General features: G+C 37.9%; 1 protein-coding gene across 2 annotated transcripts in view; it reads left to right on the top strand.

The window, feature by feature from the left end:
• The window catches only part of FBN1 (fibrillin 1), a 150,939-nt gene that overhangs the window by 22,188 nt on the left and 111,116 nt on the right, over positions 1-17,635 (top strand). For both annotated transcript variants that reach the window (XM_062628872.1, XM_062628868.1), the window contains exons 5-6: positions 654-749; positions 2,346-2,441. In XM_062628872.1, the coding sequence (XP_062484856.1) occupies positions 654-749; positions 2,346-2,441 (192 nt within the window). The remainder of the gene's footprint in view (positions 1-653; positions 750-2,345; positions 2,442-17,635) is intronic.

Here is a 17,635-nt window from a genome sequence, read left to right as displayed (position 1 = left end):
AGTGAGTATAAATGGTAGGGCTGCGGCTGAGGAGAGCAAGCTGCTGCTCTCTTGTTTCTTCTGCTTTCAAGGGAAGGTGTTGGCTCTGGGGAAATGCTGTCTGTGAACTCCACAGCCCCAAACACAAACCTGCTGCTGGCTGCTGTGGAAATGGGGTGCAAGAAAAGTCCCACCTGGACAGATCTGCTTCTGGTATTGCACATGTCTGTAGAAGCAGGCTGTCTTCAGGAGCTTCCTTATATGCTTCCCTTTAATACTTCCATCCTCCATTGCCCAGATGATAAGACTTCCTTTCTTCTTAGTTGTAACTACCAGAAGTTTAGTTCTTTTACTGATGGGCTTTTCTCAGCATGGCAAACTAGGAGAAAAGTTCTGTGGATTTATGCTCATATGAAATGATGTTGACTTCAGTGAATAAGGGTGGTATCAAATTCTTGCACCTATTTTCCTGTCCTATATTCCTTATAAACTGTAAATCAATATTGTTTTCTTATTACCACTTAAGTATTGGATCTAAAATACACATCCTTGGTTTCTAATACTGGTTTCTAGTTCATAGAATCAGTTCCTAAAAATAAAAAAGATATCTTAGCAGGTAGTTAAATGTTTCTGACTGGTTTGATTTAACTGAGGAGAATCTTTTTTCTTTCCAGTACAACACTGTAACATCCGGTGCATGAATGGAGGTAGCTGCAGTGATGACCATTGCCTCTGTCAGAAGGGATATACAGGAACACACTGTGGACAGCGTAAGTACGCTATTATTAAAGTAGATACTGGGTACACTTAAGTAATTCTTGGGTGTGTTTATCGGGCAACCTTTAGCACTGAATTTCAACTTGTGTTGAGCTTGGTTTTGATCAGGTACAGTGGAATTTTACAGGAAAACACATGACTTTGTAATGAATGCTGAGTGAATTCTTTCTGATCAGGACTACTAAAATAAACATCATGTGAATTCATAATAATTGGATACAACTTGATCCTGTAGTTCTCACACTACCATAATTCCCATTGACCTCGGGGCTTTCCACTCACTAGAGCAGTAGGCATATATTTGGAATTTACATGGGATTCAGTTTCCATCTTACAGACAGTATTAAGCTTTTTAATACAAAGCCTTGTTTAATTTCAGGGGTTTGCTTCAGACTTAGCATACTGTATAGGAATTTTGCTCATTTTGATGTTGTCTCATTAGAGTTGATTGACATACTTTTGATTTCCTCAATCAATCCTGAGCCAACAGCATTCCTGGATCTGCTGCTTGAAATCTCTCCCAAACTGAGTCTGGTGGTCTCTTGCTCTGCTTGGCTGGAATGCTGGGAAGTAACTCAAATAAGGATGTAGACACTGCTTTTAACCAGGGCTGTCATGTTGCTATCTAGTGAACTATTGGTCTGACAAAGAAAATGTGTTTAGCTCATTTGATGAAAACCTTTTGTGCTCTGTCAAAACCAATGGCACACTTTACATGAACTTCAGTGGGACGAGGAATTTACCCTAATAATCTGGAAGAGGATCATGTGGTGAAAGGATTAAGAACTGTATTTCTGCCTTTTCTGTGAGATAATAAGTGGATAAAGGAGGATAAATGGAAACCTTTCTACTGAAGTGAATGTAAAATGGAACAAAGAATAATATTACTCAATGAGCATAAAAATGTATTTAAAACCCGTCTTTCTCATGTAAATGTTATATTTTATGATTATTTTTGAGCAACTTCTTTTGGAGTTCCTTATGAGGAAAACTGGCTTCTGACTCTGTTGGCAGCATCATACAGGGAAAGTGTATCTTGGAATAATGTAGTCAAAATAGATATTGATGACATTTTGCTGTTCTAGTTAATATCGTGAATTATTTAACATCAGCAAACAGCCCTTTAATACTGCATTGTTCCTCTTTTGTGGTAGAAGAACAAATAAATTTTTAAATTTGCTTCAGAGTAGGGAAAGAATTGAGGATTCGGAGGTGATTTTTTTTCCTGTACCTTCTGTCTGCAGTCTCTACCATATCAGTGTTGCTTTGTTGAAAGTTTGAAAGAGATGTTATTTTGGAGTTATGGAATTGTCTAGGCATCCCAAAGAGAAAGGCTTTGAGAGGTCAGAGAAGCTGTGACTGTTACTGTGTTTATATTTTACTCCCTTGAAAAGATGAGCTCATAATACTAATGAGGCCAGGAAATGGGAAAAGATCATAAGTAGATTCTGGAAAACAAAGTATCCAGTTCTGTTCTGTTTACCATTTTAACCATTTTACTAAGTTTACCTGAGCTTTTTAAGTACAAACCTTCATATCTTCCTGGAAATAGCTCAATAAACATTGCTTTTACCTTCCCTCTGATACAGCTGTCTGTGAAAATGGATGTCTAAATGGAGGGAGATGTGTGGCTCCAAACCGATGTGCTTGCACATATGGCTTTACTGGACCCCAGTGTGAAAGAGGTATGTGCCCTAAAATAGTGGGGAAAAAATTGGATGTTCCAACTTGTTAATAGTAACTAAAAAATATTTAAATAGTAATATAAAATATTTAAATAGTAACATTTTATTGCTGTCTCTAAATAAGGTAAAATAGAATTCATGTTCTTGTAGATAAAGACGCTTTACTGAAAGGAAAACTCCAGTCTAAGACAATTGTGGCGATATTAGTTATGGAATAACACAGATTAAAATTGTAACGACATTCCTTAACATTTCCTAAACAGCTCATTTTCTTTAATGAGGAAAAAAACCCTTTAGAATAGCATTAAAAAACATTCAGTGATTTTTATATATATCACAAGTGTTGATTGGAATGATTTTAATGGTTAGTTCTTCAGTTCACAGTACGTTTACCAAATGTAGTTTTCTTTTTCAGAGAAAAAAATCCTCATTTATTTACTATTTATTTAACAGTAGGGTTGTTGAGCCCTTACCTTTTCTAATCTATAGTTGAACTGACTGGATTTGGTTTTGTTAGTCTCAAGACTGAAAATGAATTTTAAGTAGCATTTTTAGCAACATGTGAGCTTCATGAGGATAGAGGCCAGAATGAAACACACATGAAATTGATTTAGGTCTTTCTTTTGTTTGCTTTTTTGCTGTGAAAATATTCCAGTGGAAGAGGTGGCAAATAAAAAAATATTGATAAGTGTTTTTGCTTAAACTTCAGTTTCTGGGTCATCAGAAAAGCTCTTTGTATATCTGGTACATTTGCTTACCAGTGATAAGCAGCATCTTGCCTTTGTCATTGGCATGTTTGGTTTTGGCACAATTTATTAAATTCTTTTTCCCATTTTGTACAGATATATTGTTATCAATTTTAGATTTTATTCATATATCCATAGTGCTAATCACAGCTGTTTCTAGATGAAAACACAGCTATACCACTCTCTGATCTGGTGTATGGATTTTTTCCGGGTTATTATACCAATTTAACAATCATGTGAAAGACATATAGTGAATAATGTTTAGGTATAATCCTTCTGTTGAATTTTGTAGTATTAAAAATAAAACATTTTCATTTGCTAGAGCTATATATTTATCTGTTTAGTTGGAGATTCATGCATACTTCTCATGCAATAGGTTGTGTTACATATATATGAACATGGACAGGATGGACATTAATATCCTGATTTGAGGCTTGCATGTTGGGGATGTGCTTAGCACATGAATTTTGGTCAGTGAGTGTGTTGGATAATCACTGCTGTTGGTGCTGCACCTGGAGTAATGGTTGGGTTTTTCATATGGGCAGCATAGGTTGATGAGGGCAGAACAACAGATCTTAGGGACCAAAGCTTTTAGTTCAGTGCTAGAGCAAATGGTAAGATGATCCTGTATTTTCTGTACTCCCTAGAGCAGATAAAATTGGCACTGTGTGAAGTCCTTCTAATTGTCCACTCAGATGTTGTAAAAGTAGTTCCAACTGATGGTGAAGTTTTACTTCAGAGTAGTTCTGTTCTGAATCTTGGGATCTCACTTCTGGAGAGGAGTGAGGGGAATGGAAAATTAAGTTAAAAGTCTTAAGTTTGAAGAGAAGGCTTTATAGGTAAAGAATGTACTGCGTATTACTGCAAAAGCTTTGAATTTCAAGCAGTGACTGTTCTCCATTGGTGAAGGGTTTGAGCCTTTAGTCCAATGAGGAGACGTAAAGTGTAAGTTCAGAAGATTGTTCAGTGCTGCTTTTATGTTGCCTGATCTGGGACCAGTTTGACTCCACCTTGTTGGGGCAAGTTTCAGGGCTGAAGCCTGATTAACAGCTTCAGCCCTGTCCCTCAGGTCTCCTGTCTTGTGTCGGGTGGAGTGGGAAACTGGTGACACAGAGCCATTTGAAGCAAATCATGCTGTTATGAAATCCCGTGCATGTTACTGAGCAGAACTGAGGTGGCAATTTGTAACTTATATGCCTCGTCCATAAGCAGTTTTTACTTAGAACATGTGTTTGATTCTGTAGTTATCAATAAAAGAGAAAACAGACGTTAATGGACTGTAGTATTTCTGACTAATGCTCAGTGCAGTACTGAGCCAAATGATAGTCGTATCTTCCTAGAAAACCTCTGAAATTTGGCTTCTCTCACAAAGATTTCCTGCAGCCTCTCTACCTAGCTGAGCTAATATATTCCCCTCCTCTAACAAGGGTGTGGTGGGTTTTGGTCCCAGAATCACATTATGCCATCAGAAAAACTTTTTCTGAAGATAACTTTTCAAGTGTAAGCTAATGTTGGTCTTAGTCAGAATAACTTGCATTGTTCAGCACATGCACCTGTGTAGTCATTAGGGAGTTGTCTGGCTGCAGATAATTTTACACATCTGTCAGCTAAGTAAGAGGTCCATATTTTGAATCTAGCTTTGGAAAGCTATGTGGATTTGTGACACTCCCTAGTGGGCTTCTGATGTATATGTGGATGTTATCCAGTAAATTGACAATATTCATGCCTTGTAGAGTAAAACTGTCTTTATTAGAAAGGAAAAAAAAAGCGGAGGGGAGAGAGAAACCAAAACAAACCCAAAGCTTCTCTATGGATGGAGGGGATGGGGGTGAAAATTACTCAAGAGAAATAGTCTCTTAAACTATCCCATTTCTGGGGAACCAGGAGGGGCAGATTATTTGGAAAACACCACTTCTGGAAATAAATGTAATGGGAAGTGATACAGTTTTGTGGCATGCATGTTCTCCATCTGTTTGGCTGTGGTTTGACTTCTAGGTTATGCCATGCCACAAGCTAGCAGTAATGTAAGTAATTTACTGCTGTGTATCACACAGTGCTTTTCTCTACAAGCATCGACTAATAGTAACAGTCACAGAGTGTTTGTGGCACGTATGTCACAGACCAAAGATGATTCCAGCCTTTGCTGCATATGTCATAGCTTAGAACTGTCTTGAATAAAACAATGTTGAGGCAACCAAATTCATGGGGGTTACTCCAATAATCTGATATGAAAAACAATTAAAATGTTGCAGGTGGTTGTAGCTAAGCTAGAGCCAGTTTCTTACATCCAGAGACAAATTGTGTGGCTTTGTCTACTGGTTTAAGTAGTTTTTCCATACTTTTGGACCATATTTATAGTACAGATTAGCCTGATTGGTATTGCTTCAGTAAATACTGACCATATGATTGTTAATAATGATCTACATCACTTCTGTGTAGCTTCAAATAAACGCAGAATGAAAGGGCTTTATCTGGTGAAAAACCTGCTGCTTTCACAGTGTAGCAAACACCATCAGACTTGTGGCATAAGTATTTTCATGTATGTATTCAGTCATTCTTTGAGAGGCCAGCAGCTGGCCTTGGACAGTTTTGGGATACAAATTGCTTTTTGTGTGTCTTAGGAATTTTAATAATGATACAAAACACTATAAACATGGGCAAAAAGAATTTTTAGGTTTATTATTATCACTGGAGTTCTTCTTTATGTTCTGGGAGTGTTTACCATGTCACTATTTTATATAAGCTTCATCAGAGCTGGATTGGTCACTGTAGCATGGTCAGAAGTGGTACACATTATTATTAGCTGCTAAACTGTTGTGCAGGGTGTTTGGCACTTTTCTGAGCACGGAAAGCCTCCTGGGCCTGCTGTCAAGTATATGCAGGTGTGTCATAAGTAGAACATACCTGGCTTTTCTTTGGGATCATGTATCATCAGAAAGGTGAACTTGACATGAGCTAAACCATAAAAGTGCAGTGGGGTTAGAAATGCCTCTTACAGCAATTTAAGACACATTTAAATTACATAGTCCAGAAAGGAAAATATTTCATGGATATTGGCTCAGTTAAAATTTCAACTTCAAGGATTCCTTCTGGAAGGTGCTGAGTTCTCTGGCTGTGATCCAGTGATGGGCTTTGACATGCATTTAAATTCAAACCTGAGATGTCAATATGCCTAAAATTACATGAGTGCTAAAGGCCTTGCTGGATTTTGGCCCAAGTTTTCAGAGTCAGTTAACATCTGAGAGGTGCACTCAGCTTTTAGCATATCATTTGGCCATATAGTTAAAGAAATCCCAGGTAACAGAAAATGCATGTGCAAGCAAAGCAAAATTTCTTCTATTGGTTAATAACTGGATGCCAACTTTGTGCCCTTTGACTAATTCTGAATGCCTTGAGTGAGATACAGATTCTGCAGTTCCTTTTAGAGTTGCTGAAGGGATTGAGATCACACACTTAGCTTATGGTCCCCTGAGGATGATTCAGAACATCGACAGCTCTATTTATTGTCTGTAAAATAGCCTAGGGGATTTAGCTGGCTGTACGAGATGCCCACGTTTGGGTCATGTGAAAACATCCCTATGTCATGGACTTAAGAAAGTCCAGAGGAAGAAGCGATGTTAGGAGCTCAGGGAGATCAGACATGCTTATCAGATTTGGTAGAACTGTGTCCTCCAAACTTGTGCATAAAACCTTTCTTGACTCTTTGAATCTGTTTCTCTTTGGACATCTGGATGATTGTACTTTAAGAGGGTGAATTCTATATAATATAAAATTGTACATTGTTGTTATCCATGTATTGCAAAAATGCAGTGAAATGTGCCTTTTTTTTTTCCTGTCTGGATCCATTTAGAGGAACACAGTGGAAGCTTAGAATGTGTTACAGCCCTGTTTGTTTATTTGAATGCTTGTGACAACATCAGGGGCTCAATCCTGCTGTATTTTGGAGTTTTGCCACATGCTTCACATAGGAGCAGAATTGGGCCTGATGTAGTTCACATATTAAAAATGTACCACGTGTGTTTTGTTTTTTTCTGAAGTCAGATTATGAGCAAATGATTACTTTTTCTTCAAACAAAGTTGTTTCTGTACTGCTCTCTTCATGGCAGGAATTTTTGCATAATTTTTAATTATATTTGGCCATTATTGAAAGTTCTCAGAATTAATGCCATATGTAAAAATATCTTTCCCAGATCCTCTCTATGAAAGTGCAGCCACTGAAAGTGGTCTAGAGTAGTGTAGTGCTGTGTATATTTTTTCCTTTCTAAATACTACAACGGGTAGAATGTTTTCCCAAAGAGGACACTGCACCCCTAAGTGTGCCCCGTCTCTGGTATTTAGTCTAAATGGAAAGTAAATAACAAAGTGTAGATAGCAGTAAAAGTATGTTCCCAAAGCCTTATGTTGCATTTAAAGTAGTATTGCAGCATATGGTAGCTGGCAAAGGTTTGAATAAACTTGATTTCTGTAGTTGTCTTCCAAGAAACACATCTGTTGACATAGACGTGTAGTTTCTGCAGCCCTGTAACATGAATGCATGTCCAGTATTATATCAGGAAACAAAAGGATGGCTAAGCTTGAAGGCCTGAAATAAGGACTCTTGCACACCATTTTTGCCCTGAAAAATTGTGAAAAAATGGCTTCAGGCTGAAGATAAATATATTCAGAGAGTGATGTTTTACTGTCCTGAAAACAATTACAATATATGTTGATGTCTTTCACTTTTAAAACAAAAAAATCAGTATCAGCGTCTTGGATTATCTTCTCTATAGAAGAAGTTGAGATAAATGGATGAGGAGTTCTATAATTTTTAAAATTGAAGCTGTAGCTTAATGGTGGAGAAGCCAGACTGTGCAGAACAGCTGTGTGATTAAAATTGGTTTATATACTTAGCAATGTGATCAATAGATGTCAGGATCAAACTCAGTATTGAGCTCAGTCTGTTACTTAATGCCAAAAAGCATCTTTAGGATCTTGTGTATGTGAAGTCTTATCCATTGTTCTGTTCGTTGCAGATACACCCAATAACCAGTCCTGTGTTGATTGCTGTATGCTTTATGCAACTCAAAACATCACATAGCAAGTTTTAAAATGTTTCTTCAGATAAATGCTTAAAGCTTAATCAAGATCAATAAATGATTCAGTACATATGGGTTTAGGTCTCTTGTGAGATGTGAGGGCTCCAACTTTTATACACAAAGCTGAATACTTACATTTTGTTCCAAATCGAGTTTTGATTTCAGTCAAATCCAAATCCAAAGTTTTCATTCAACTATTTGGCAGTCCTTTCTGTATTTCCATGCCTTCTTGATTGGCTGCTAAGGGCACTGACCTTTAGATGTGCAGTAAGGTGTTATTTGGACTTGGTTTTGTTTTGTTTTTGGTTATAGCAGTGGAGATGCAAACAAATTTAATCACAAATTGAGGAGCCTGTATTTTGGTGTAAATTATGACACAAATGAGGATGAAATAGCTGCATTGTTCTAATCTGTAAGATTTTATACTTCTGTATCGGATGTTGAAGGGACTGACACGAGAATCACTGAGATTATTTTCCTGGTACTGCAGCTTTGTTGCTGAACCTGATGCCTTCCCCCAGGTGCACTGGCAACCTGTGGCACAGGTTTGCTGTGCCAGCAGCTCAGTTCTACTTTCCTTGCAGACAAGGGCTGAATCTTGCACTGGCTTTGCTTGCTCATGGTACTTATGATCTGCCTTATGATATCTTCTTAAGAAATGACGATTGGAGGCCTGAGCTTTCATCAAGAGGTTTTGTTGACGTTATATACACAAAGAGATGTCTATGTTTGTTTGGTTATGGGATGTTACATTAAAACAGATATCACTTTTATATACACAGTGCAGGCAGTTGAAAGATATAATTTCCCTGAATGGCCTGCAGTGCCAGATCTGTGCTCTGTGGAGCTCCAAGGATAAAAGGGAAGAATCTGTCTGATGTGTTGTATCATGAGAGTCAGATATTTTTGTGTGTGCAGAAAGAGTGAGTCAGCCTTTTTTGATTTTGGTTGCCGGTGCAGCATGGTGTTGCATCTCAGGCCTTCGGAATGGGTGTCTTCAAGCTGTTTGTGCTCTGTTAGTGCCATTATGACAGGCCCGTTTCTCTAATTTCAGCCATCTCCTGATTCCTGGGTCATTACAAAACTTGTAGAACATAAAATAGTGCAGCACAACTAATTTCTTGTGGAGCTTTACATAGAAAAGATGCTTTCAAAATGGTGACTCCTGGAGTTGATTATAGTACAGGAGAATGAGTAAATGCCGCTGAGGACTTACATAACAGGGCCCACTTAGCCATTTATGGGAAAATTGTTCCTTCTTCTCTGGGCTGCAATGTATCTTGATAGAAGAAGGCACAGCTACCTGAAATTCCTCCATTTGCTACAGTGAAAACAAATTTTTCCTTTTGAATCACCCTGAAATTTTAAATTAATATTTCCCATTCCTACCTGTTTTAATTATTGAGCTGGTAAGCTGAAAGTATTTGTTACAGTTGCATGAGGAAAACTCAAAAATCAGAATGTATAATGCCTCAGTCAAGTTTGTGTTACAGACTTCATTTTTTTTGTTTTTTAAAGTGATCTAAAACTTTCATGATGATCAGCTCTAACAAAGAAAAGAGAACCTCTTTTAAAACATCATAGATTATACCTAATGCAAGGATAAACTGACAGGCATTTCCAAGTAAAACAGTTCTTTTATGTAGGTCAACTGCAAACTGCTAATGAAAATGCATGTGAAGCAGAGGTGCTCAGCATGGTCAGTGCCACTGTTTTGTCAGATGTAAGTTTCCTTGAAACATACTTGCAACAGAGTTGATGAAATCTATGTAAAAAATAAACTTTTCTCAAGTAAGCTGTTATATTTAAAAAGAGATCTGCATCCTTTCTCAGCAAAATAGTTGCAAAAAGTTGTAGGAAGCAGCTACCTAAGGGCAGAGTGTAAGGACAGTCGCATTCATGCTTCCAGTTGCCCTTGAGAAGTTCAGGAGTAATGACTGAGTGGTTTTTATATTTTTTGTCAGTGACAGCTTGTACGGTTTGGCACTCCAGAGAAACGCTGTAGGAAAAGAAAAGAGGCCTAAATAAGGTCTGAAAGGAAAGGAGCCCTAAGAGAAATAATCTCTCTCCAAATTCTGCTCTGCTGTAAAACAGAGCCTCGCTTTCCACTCCTTTTCCAGAAGAAGCTCCTTTTGGAAAAATGTGGAATTTCCTTATGTAAAGAAACCAAGATTCGGTATTTCTCTTTGTAGGAAGATGTGCAAAGGCAAAGGATAAGTAATTAAAAAAAGGCATAGAAGTTATTTAAAAGTGCCTCTCTATGTGTGCACTCATATATACGTGTGTGGGTTTATATTTTAAGAAACATAAAACCTTGTAAGCACCTCATTTTTAATGGGTATCTTCTACATTTACTGTGTGTCTATTGCAGGTATTACCCAGACTAAGCTAGCACAGGTGGGTTAAGGTAACTGCAGTCTGCTGTGCAATAGTCGTAATTTCTTTTCATGGTGATGTAATTCCCATTACAGGTCCCATTCCAAATTGGTGGCCTCTGCACCGTTTTCCTTGATCCTGAATGTTTAACTAACCTTATGTCTGTGTTTTTAAAAAGTATTTAACTCAAGTAAGCCTGGCTTACCGAATGATCTTCGTCACGTTTTATAACGGCCCTATTCTCATCATTTATGTTTTTTTGCAAAGTTTACCCAGTGATTGCCAGGAGTTTCAGTGCTGTCCTTATTTTCTCCTCGCTCCTTGGGATGAATGGTCTGCTGTGACCTTGTAATGCTTTTTCTTCCAACACAGAGGTGCTGACAGTCGTAGGGAAACAGGAGCTTAGCAGAAGCCTGTATGTTTGCAGTTCTTGCCTCCTTGGGGAAGTGGTGGCTGATGCTTTCATCCTGCACCACTACGCACAGCATGGGACAAAGCCTCTGTTCACTGTGCTGAAGCAGAAAGGTCTTTGCTGGCATTGCAGCAGGTGTAATAAAGTCAGTGGTATTTTATTAGACTTACAATTTTCTTTCTTGTTTCTGTATATACATAAGTCTCTTGGTGCTCTTTGGTCTCAAGACTAAACCACCAGCTTTTGCCGTAAGTCGTTTTACATCAGTCCCACTGCTTATGATGGCTTCATTGAATCTATTGATAGATGAGTTTTTAGCAAGGCTGGGGAAATCAGTTTATCTCCAGCAAAACCAGCACACTAAAATGCATGTCTACTATTTTGTGGAGTGACTCCTACCAATCAGAGAATATATCTATTTATTTATTTATTTTAAATAGAGCCATAAGAATTACAGGAGAGAGGGGATAATTTCTAACAGTATTTCAGCTTACAGAATTGCTCAGGGTGGAAAGGACCTCTTGAGATCATGTGGTCCAACTACCCTGTTTAAGCAGGGTCAACTAGAGCAGGTTGCCCGGAACTATGTCCAGCCACCTTGTGGAAAGTGTGTTAAAATATATATTAGTCTGTGATTTGTAACACTTCCAGCTGTATCATTCAGACTTGCTGGGCATTTAAGGAAGATCCAGTGCTAACATTGTCAAAACATTCATAATCATGGATGTTATGTGTTTTTTCTTAATTGCATCTTACTATAGAATCATAGAATAGTTGGGTTGGAAAGGACCTTATGATCATCTAGTTTAAACCCCCCTGCCACGGCCAGGGACACCTCACACTCAACCATGCCACCCAAGGGTCTGTCCAACCTGGCCTTGAAGTAGAGGGTGTTTGTCCTGCGGTAGCAAATGATTGAGTTCAAATGATTGAAATGAAAGCATGTTTTATGCTGGCAATTTCTAGTGTACCTGACCCATAAAATTCTAAAAAGCAAAAATGAGTTTAAAAATATAAGATCAACTGACAAAATTACCGTGGTTCATTGGGTGTGGGATAGAGAATGGTTTTAGTGCCTGGTAACGCTAGTAACTAGTGTTAGTAGTAACTACAGACTCAATGTCAGGGGAATTTTGCTATTTGCACTTGACACTGGCTGTGCTTACTTGCTTATCACTTAAAACAAACAGATGAAGAGACCTAATATGTACTTGACTGATAATTTCACCTGGCTTTGGAGGAAATGGTCCCTCAGTGATGGGAGATTTCAGGATCTCAAAAGCTCCTGTGTCTGCTGATGTTTCTGAGATCTACAGCAAGACAGAAGCAGTAAAGATACAGTGGAAAGAGCATGCTGTGCACTTTCTTCAAGTAGATCTTAAAGTGAGACACCTTGAACTGCTTCTTCAAGGGCCATTGGACTAGTCTCTGTGCTGGAATAATGCATCCAGAAGTCTTAGTTCAGTTGAGCAATACAGTGACAGAATACTACTTGAGCTTGAAATGTTTATAAGAGGTAATAGTAAAACCAGGGAGCAATGAATTATAATTGTCCTGCTGGGATATGATGAAAGCCTTTATGAGAATCTCCATGTCCCGGTGGGACAGTATGGGTGGTAACTTGGAAAGATTTGTAAAATGGTAGTATGACAGCTTTACAGTTGGATTAATACAGGCTTCAAAAGAAACCACAGGGTCAAAAATTACTTCCAGGCTGCAGGCTTTACAGGCAGGAAGATCTACCATTGAAATGGGCAGTTAAAAGAGGTAGGTGATATATAGCTGTGAAAGGAGAGTCAATGTTAGATTACTTGGGCTCCAGTAATCTTTAAGATAAAATTTAACGATGCAGATACTATATCTGAAACTGAATTGTACCACCTGGTGTGAATTATTCCTATTACGTGATTCTTGAGGTGAAGAATAAAGGAGTAATAAGAGGACAATTTGTAAACTTTTTGAGGGATTGAATAAGGAGAGGGTAATGTTTAAATATGCTGGAATTGAGTAGAAAAAGCAAGAGAAGCAGGTGAGGGGGGTGTTCAAGGCCAGGCTGGACAGAGCCCTGGGTGGCATGGTTTAGTGGTAGGTGTCCCTGTCCATGGCAGGGGGGTTGGAACTAGATGATCTTAAGGTCCTTTCCAACCCTAACTATTCTATGATTCTATGATAGGCAAGAAAAAGATGGCAGAGGAGAGCTAGCTGAATAGTCTTCACATATCTCAGGAATTGAGAGTTGAAGGCAGGTTGAGAAGTTTATGCTGCTGCTTGGGCAGGGGAAGCCCAGTGGAGATGTGCATTCCATTCATCTGAATGGCTCTCCTAGTAAAAATATTGCTAGACACAAGTACAGTCCAGGCATGGCAAATGATGAATGACTTAGCAAGCTATCTTGCTGGGTATTTAATCTGTGTGGTTATCTAAATAATTTGAAATGCTTCTCTTGGCCTGAGCCAGGCTGGGCAAAATGAAGTGCCATGCATTAAACCTTGTGCTATTTCAGCTCTCAGCTCCCAGCAGGAATCCAACAAGATATGGCTCCGTGAAAGGTGATACTATATTAAACCAACAGTACAAGTTGTATCAAAGTCAGTTCCAAATTCAATACAAAAAGTTGTGTTTTTAGAAGGTATTTTAAGCCTAGCACTAGCACTTCAGCCACTTGCTGATGTCAGTACAAAAATAAATGCTTTGTACAGCTGCTGACTGCAAGGAAGATGAGAGGTTAAATTGGGTTAGCGGAAATGAAGGACGTGCAGTGGAAGAAGTATTGGTATCAGAATGTTTATGGAATTTGTCGTTAAATAACAGAAGTGTTTAAATTGGAGAACCATTTTAAAGTGTTCCTTTTTACATTTTTTTTTCTCTCATTTATGTGAAATTGAAATTATTTATAAAGGTGTATAAGGAAACATTAATTCCTTCCACTCTTAAAAAAAAAAAGTAAAGATGATGGCAAATCCATCTTAGTCTCTTACTGTTCAAGCCTTCTTGAGCTAGGGCCTGAGCCACTGATGTGTATTAGAATAATTCTGCTATTCTTACTACAGTTGATTACAGTGCTCTGTTATAAAGGGTGGAGGCACTTGGTTGTTCTCCAAAGAAAGTGAGTAATAATTGACCTAATGTACAGAGCACATGAATAACATATTCTTTTGGTAAGAAATTTATGTTTTACAGGGTGTGCTAGAGTTCACATCCCTTTTTCACATCTTCCAAAAGATTTTAAAATACTCAGCTGCTCTATTAAATTTCTAATTCAACAAATACTCAAATACAAAGTATGCATTAGATAAAGCTCTTGAGCTGAATCCAAACATTGAAAAATCTTTTAATCTGCCTTGAAAACAGCTGTTTAGAATTTTGAATAGAAATAACAACTTCCTTCAGCCTTGATGTCTGCTTCAGTCTCAAGCTGGGAGGAATTTCTTTTTGTTACTCTGATACAAAGTCTTGCTGCTGTTGCAATAGTTTGACTATCCACAAAATGTACCAGGAGTAGAAACCTGGTCCTGTTTAAAATAAATGGCAACACTTCATTTGAATTCAGTATAATGGAGGGGAGACTTAAGACTTGAGATAGTTTTGACACGTTAAGTATAGTTGTCTGAAATGTAGTTACAGGAGCTCTTACTGACATCAACTGCTGAAGAGACTGCTGCTGTTCTTTGTATTTGCCTGCTGAAAGAATTCCTGGATAAGAATTGTGTTTTTTTAATGTCTAAAATAATTGAAATCAATTAGATGGGTTTTGTGCATATGCACATGCAACTTCTATTATTATTCAAAAATATACTTAGGTAATCTTAAAATGTTATGCAGTGACTCTGCATTACATACCACAAATGAAATTTCTAGGCCACTGCCTGTTACATCCAAGGAAATACTAAAAGAGCTCAAGATGGCTAACATTACAATGAACATTAAATGCAGTAATGATTTGCCAGTTACTGTAAACTGTTGCCAAAACCCTGCAGGGAATGGCTTATGTTTATTTTACAGTTCTTCAATTTGTGATGCCCACAGGTTAGATTATACATGCATCTCACACACACACGCTCACACGCATATCACTTGTATACTCAAACATTTGGGCAGTACTTTAAGCTCAGAGGTAGAGTTCTTACATTGTTCAGAGAAGTGAAGCCTGGATGAAGCTTCTCAGTAGCTATGGAAGTGATCCAAAACCTACTTATGTCAGAGAAAGGGATGCCTGAAGACTTGGGTGAGCTTTGAATTGGGAATCAAGAGTTGACACAATCAGATCTGGTCAGACAGGTTTCAAGAAAGTGTGCAAGGTTATGGAGAAAGCAATTAGCACTGTGCTGTGTTACCACAGTACTGCCAGTTAGTAATTTTGGATAAAAGTGAGATGTGCGCAAAGGCATAAGCCACATAAAACACTCTTTATCTGTGGCTGTAAGTTATAGAAAATAACGTTATACAGAATGGTATTTATTTAAAACCAATTTGAGATTTCAAGATGATAAATAACAAACATTGTAGTAGACTATATAGCAAAAAAAATGCAGTTTTATAACATAGTATGCTTTTTCTTTTGGGCTTCTGTGCTGCATGTAAAAACTTTTGTGTGTTATTTCTAATGTGTTTCTTGAATGCAGGCGTGTTAATGTACATTGGTTAAGACATGGAGATGTTTGTGTATACATGTCCTCCAATAGCTTCTGATGAAGTATAAGTAGCCCTCTTAAAGTAGATCTTTGTATTTGTTTTACTTGGATTTAGAGTATACTCAAATTTGAGCAGATGTGGAAGAGTTTTGGGCGTTCTTTTTTCTGTGAGATATCTTTGTGGTGTTTTTTCATTAGTTTTGTTGTTGGTTTGGTTTTATTGGCTTGGGTGTGTTTTATTTTTTAAGTGGTCAGTATTGTGAATGGTTTGCAGTGGTGTGATACTGATGCAGAGGTGCAGATGGAGTACCCAGGATGGCAATGATTCTCTACACCTCTTATGCAGCAGAATCAGATCACAGGCAGGCAGCAGGATTGCTGTTCTGCAGAGGGGCAGCGTGATGCTCATGTGAATAATATATAAGGTAACTTTTGTGAACAGGACTTCTAATCACCTGTTTAGAAGTTCCTGATCCAATTTCAAGTTCTGAGTGAAATTAAATGGGGGAAAGATGTTGCCAGGCAAGAGTTCCAATCCTGTGGCTATCTCATTTCAAACCTGTGGGCTAAATTATGTTATAATTTAAGCTTATAGTATATTCACACGCTAATAAAAAGTTCATATGTAAAGGCAGTTAAACCACTGCAAGCTTATTTTATTTTATAAGACTAAACTATTTGATGCTTTAAAAACATTTTTTTCTGATGTGAAGGTTATCTATCACAAGTGTGGTAAAAACCTGAAGCTTAGTTAATGAAATAGGCACTTTCCTGACAAGAATGATGTGTATAAAAGACATTATTTCCAGGAGAAATCTTACTTTTCATAGTGCAGAATACCTCTGATAATCAGGAGGAAGTATTCTTTTCCACTGAAGTGTCTTAAATTATGAACTTTCTACTGTTTTATGGGTTTTTTTTTAAAGCCACCTAAAGGTTTTCCCACTGTGCTGGTTTACAAGCAGCTGAAACTGTACACACCACTCAGAACAGTCTGTTGTTCCACTGACTCTGCTGGGAGTGATGCACATGTATATTGGTGACCACCTGGATTCCTAAATGTACCCATTCTATTAAAAATTAAAAGGAAATACTTCCTGTATTTTTAAGTACAAGTTTAAATTAGCACTGTAATTGCTAAACCTTGTAGCTGAGGCAGATGGCAGAGCTCCCACAGAGGAACTCTAAACTGCATTATGCCATGCTCTGTGCACTTACCCCTCTTAACCCTTTGCTGCTCCTCAGCAGTAGATGGGAGCTCCCTCCTGCTTTGCTTACTCTGTCTCCTCTTACTATTTGCAGGAACTCCAGGGTGCTGCCTGTTATGTGCCATTCTCTTGCAGTCAGTCCCAGGCAGATACCGACTTTTAATACCTAAAGTAACCTGTTTCAGCTGTGAATCTGCTTTTGGCTTGAGGGGGCTAGGGAGTTGAACTGGATTGCGAGCTTCCTAATGGCTTAATACTGCATTCAAAGGCAAGTGAAGTTCAAGGAAAAATATACTCAGGGTTTCAGTGGTGTGGATGACATTCTATATCCAGAAGGGTAAGGTAAGCATTGAGACATTGCTTATGCATGGGTTACCTCACTTCTTTTTGTAAGTCCTGGTTTCTTGACAGGACTACCTCTTAACTTCAGTATCTGTATGATGCTGATTTACAGCAGGTAAACTTGCTGGGGAGGTAAAAATGAGCAGGATGAGCCTTACAGCCTGGTGTCTGTGAAACAGAGCTTGTTCTTCTCAAGAATAATTTAAATCTGTCTCTTCTATTGCTCATTTAGTTTCTTTTTTTGAAAGATGAATTTTAAAACTAAAAATAAGCCTTGCCATGGTTTATTCAATTGTTCAAGTGTTTTCTTCAGAAGACAGCGCAAGTACTTACTAATAGAAATTATAAGTATTCTATTAGACATTAGAAGTTTTAAATGTTTCCAGATTGAATACACCTAATTT

The sequence above is a fragment of the Pezoporus occidentalis genome, unplaced genomic scaffold (assembly GCF_034315485.1).
Source record: "Pezoporus occidentalis ecotype Australia unplaced genomic scaffold, CSIRO_AGI_Poc_V1 ctg11, whole genome shotgun sequence".
Taxonomy (NCBI): Eukaryota; Metazoa; Chordata; class Aves; order Psittaciformes; family Psittacidae; genus Pezoporus; species Pezoporus occidentalis.
The sequence above is the reverse complement of the archived record's forward strand: the minus strand, read 5'-3'. Positions and strand labels throughout refer to the sequence as shown.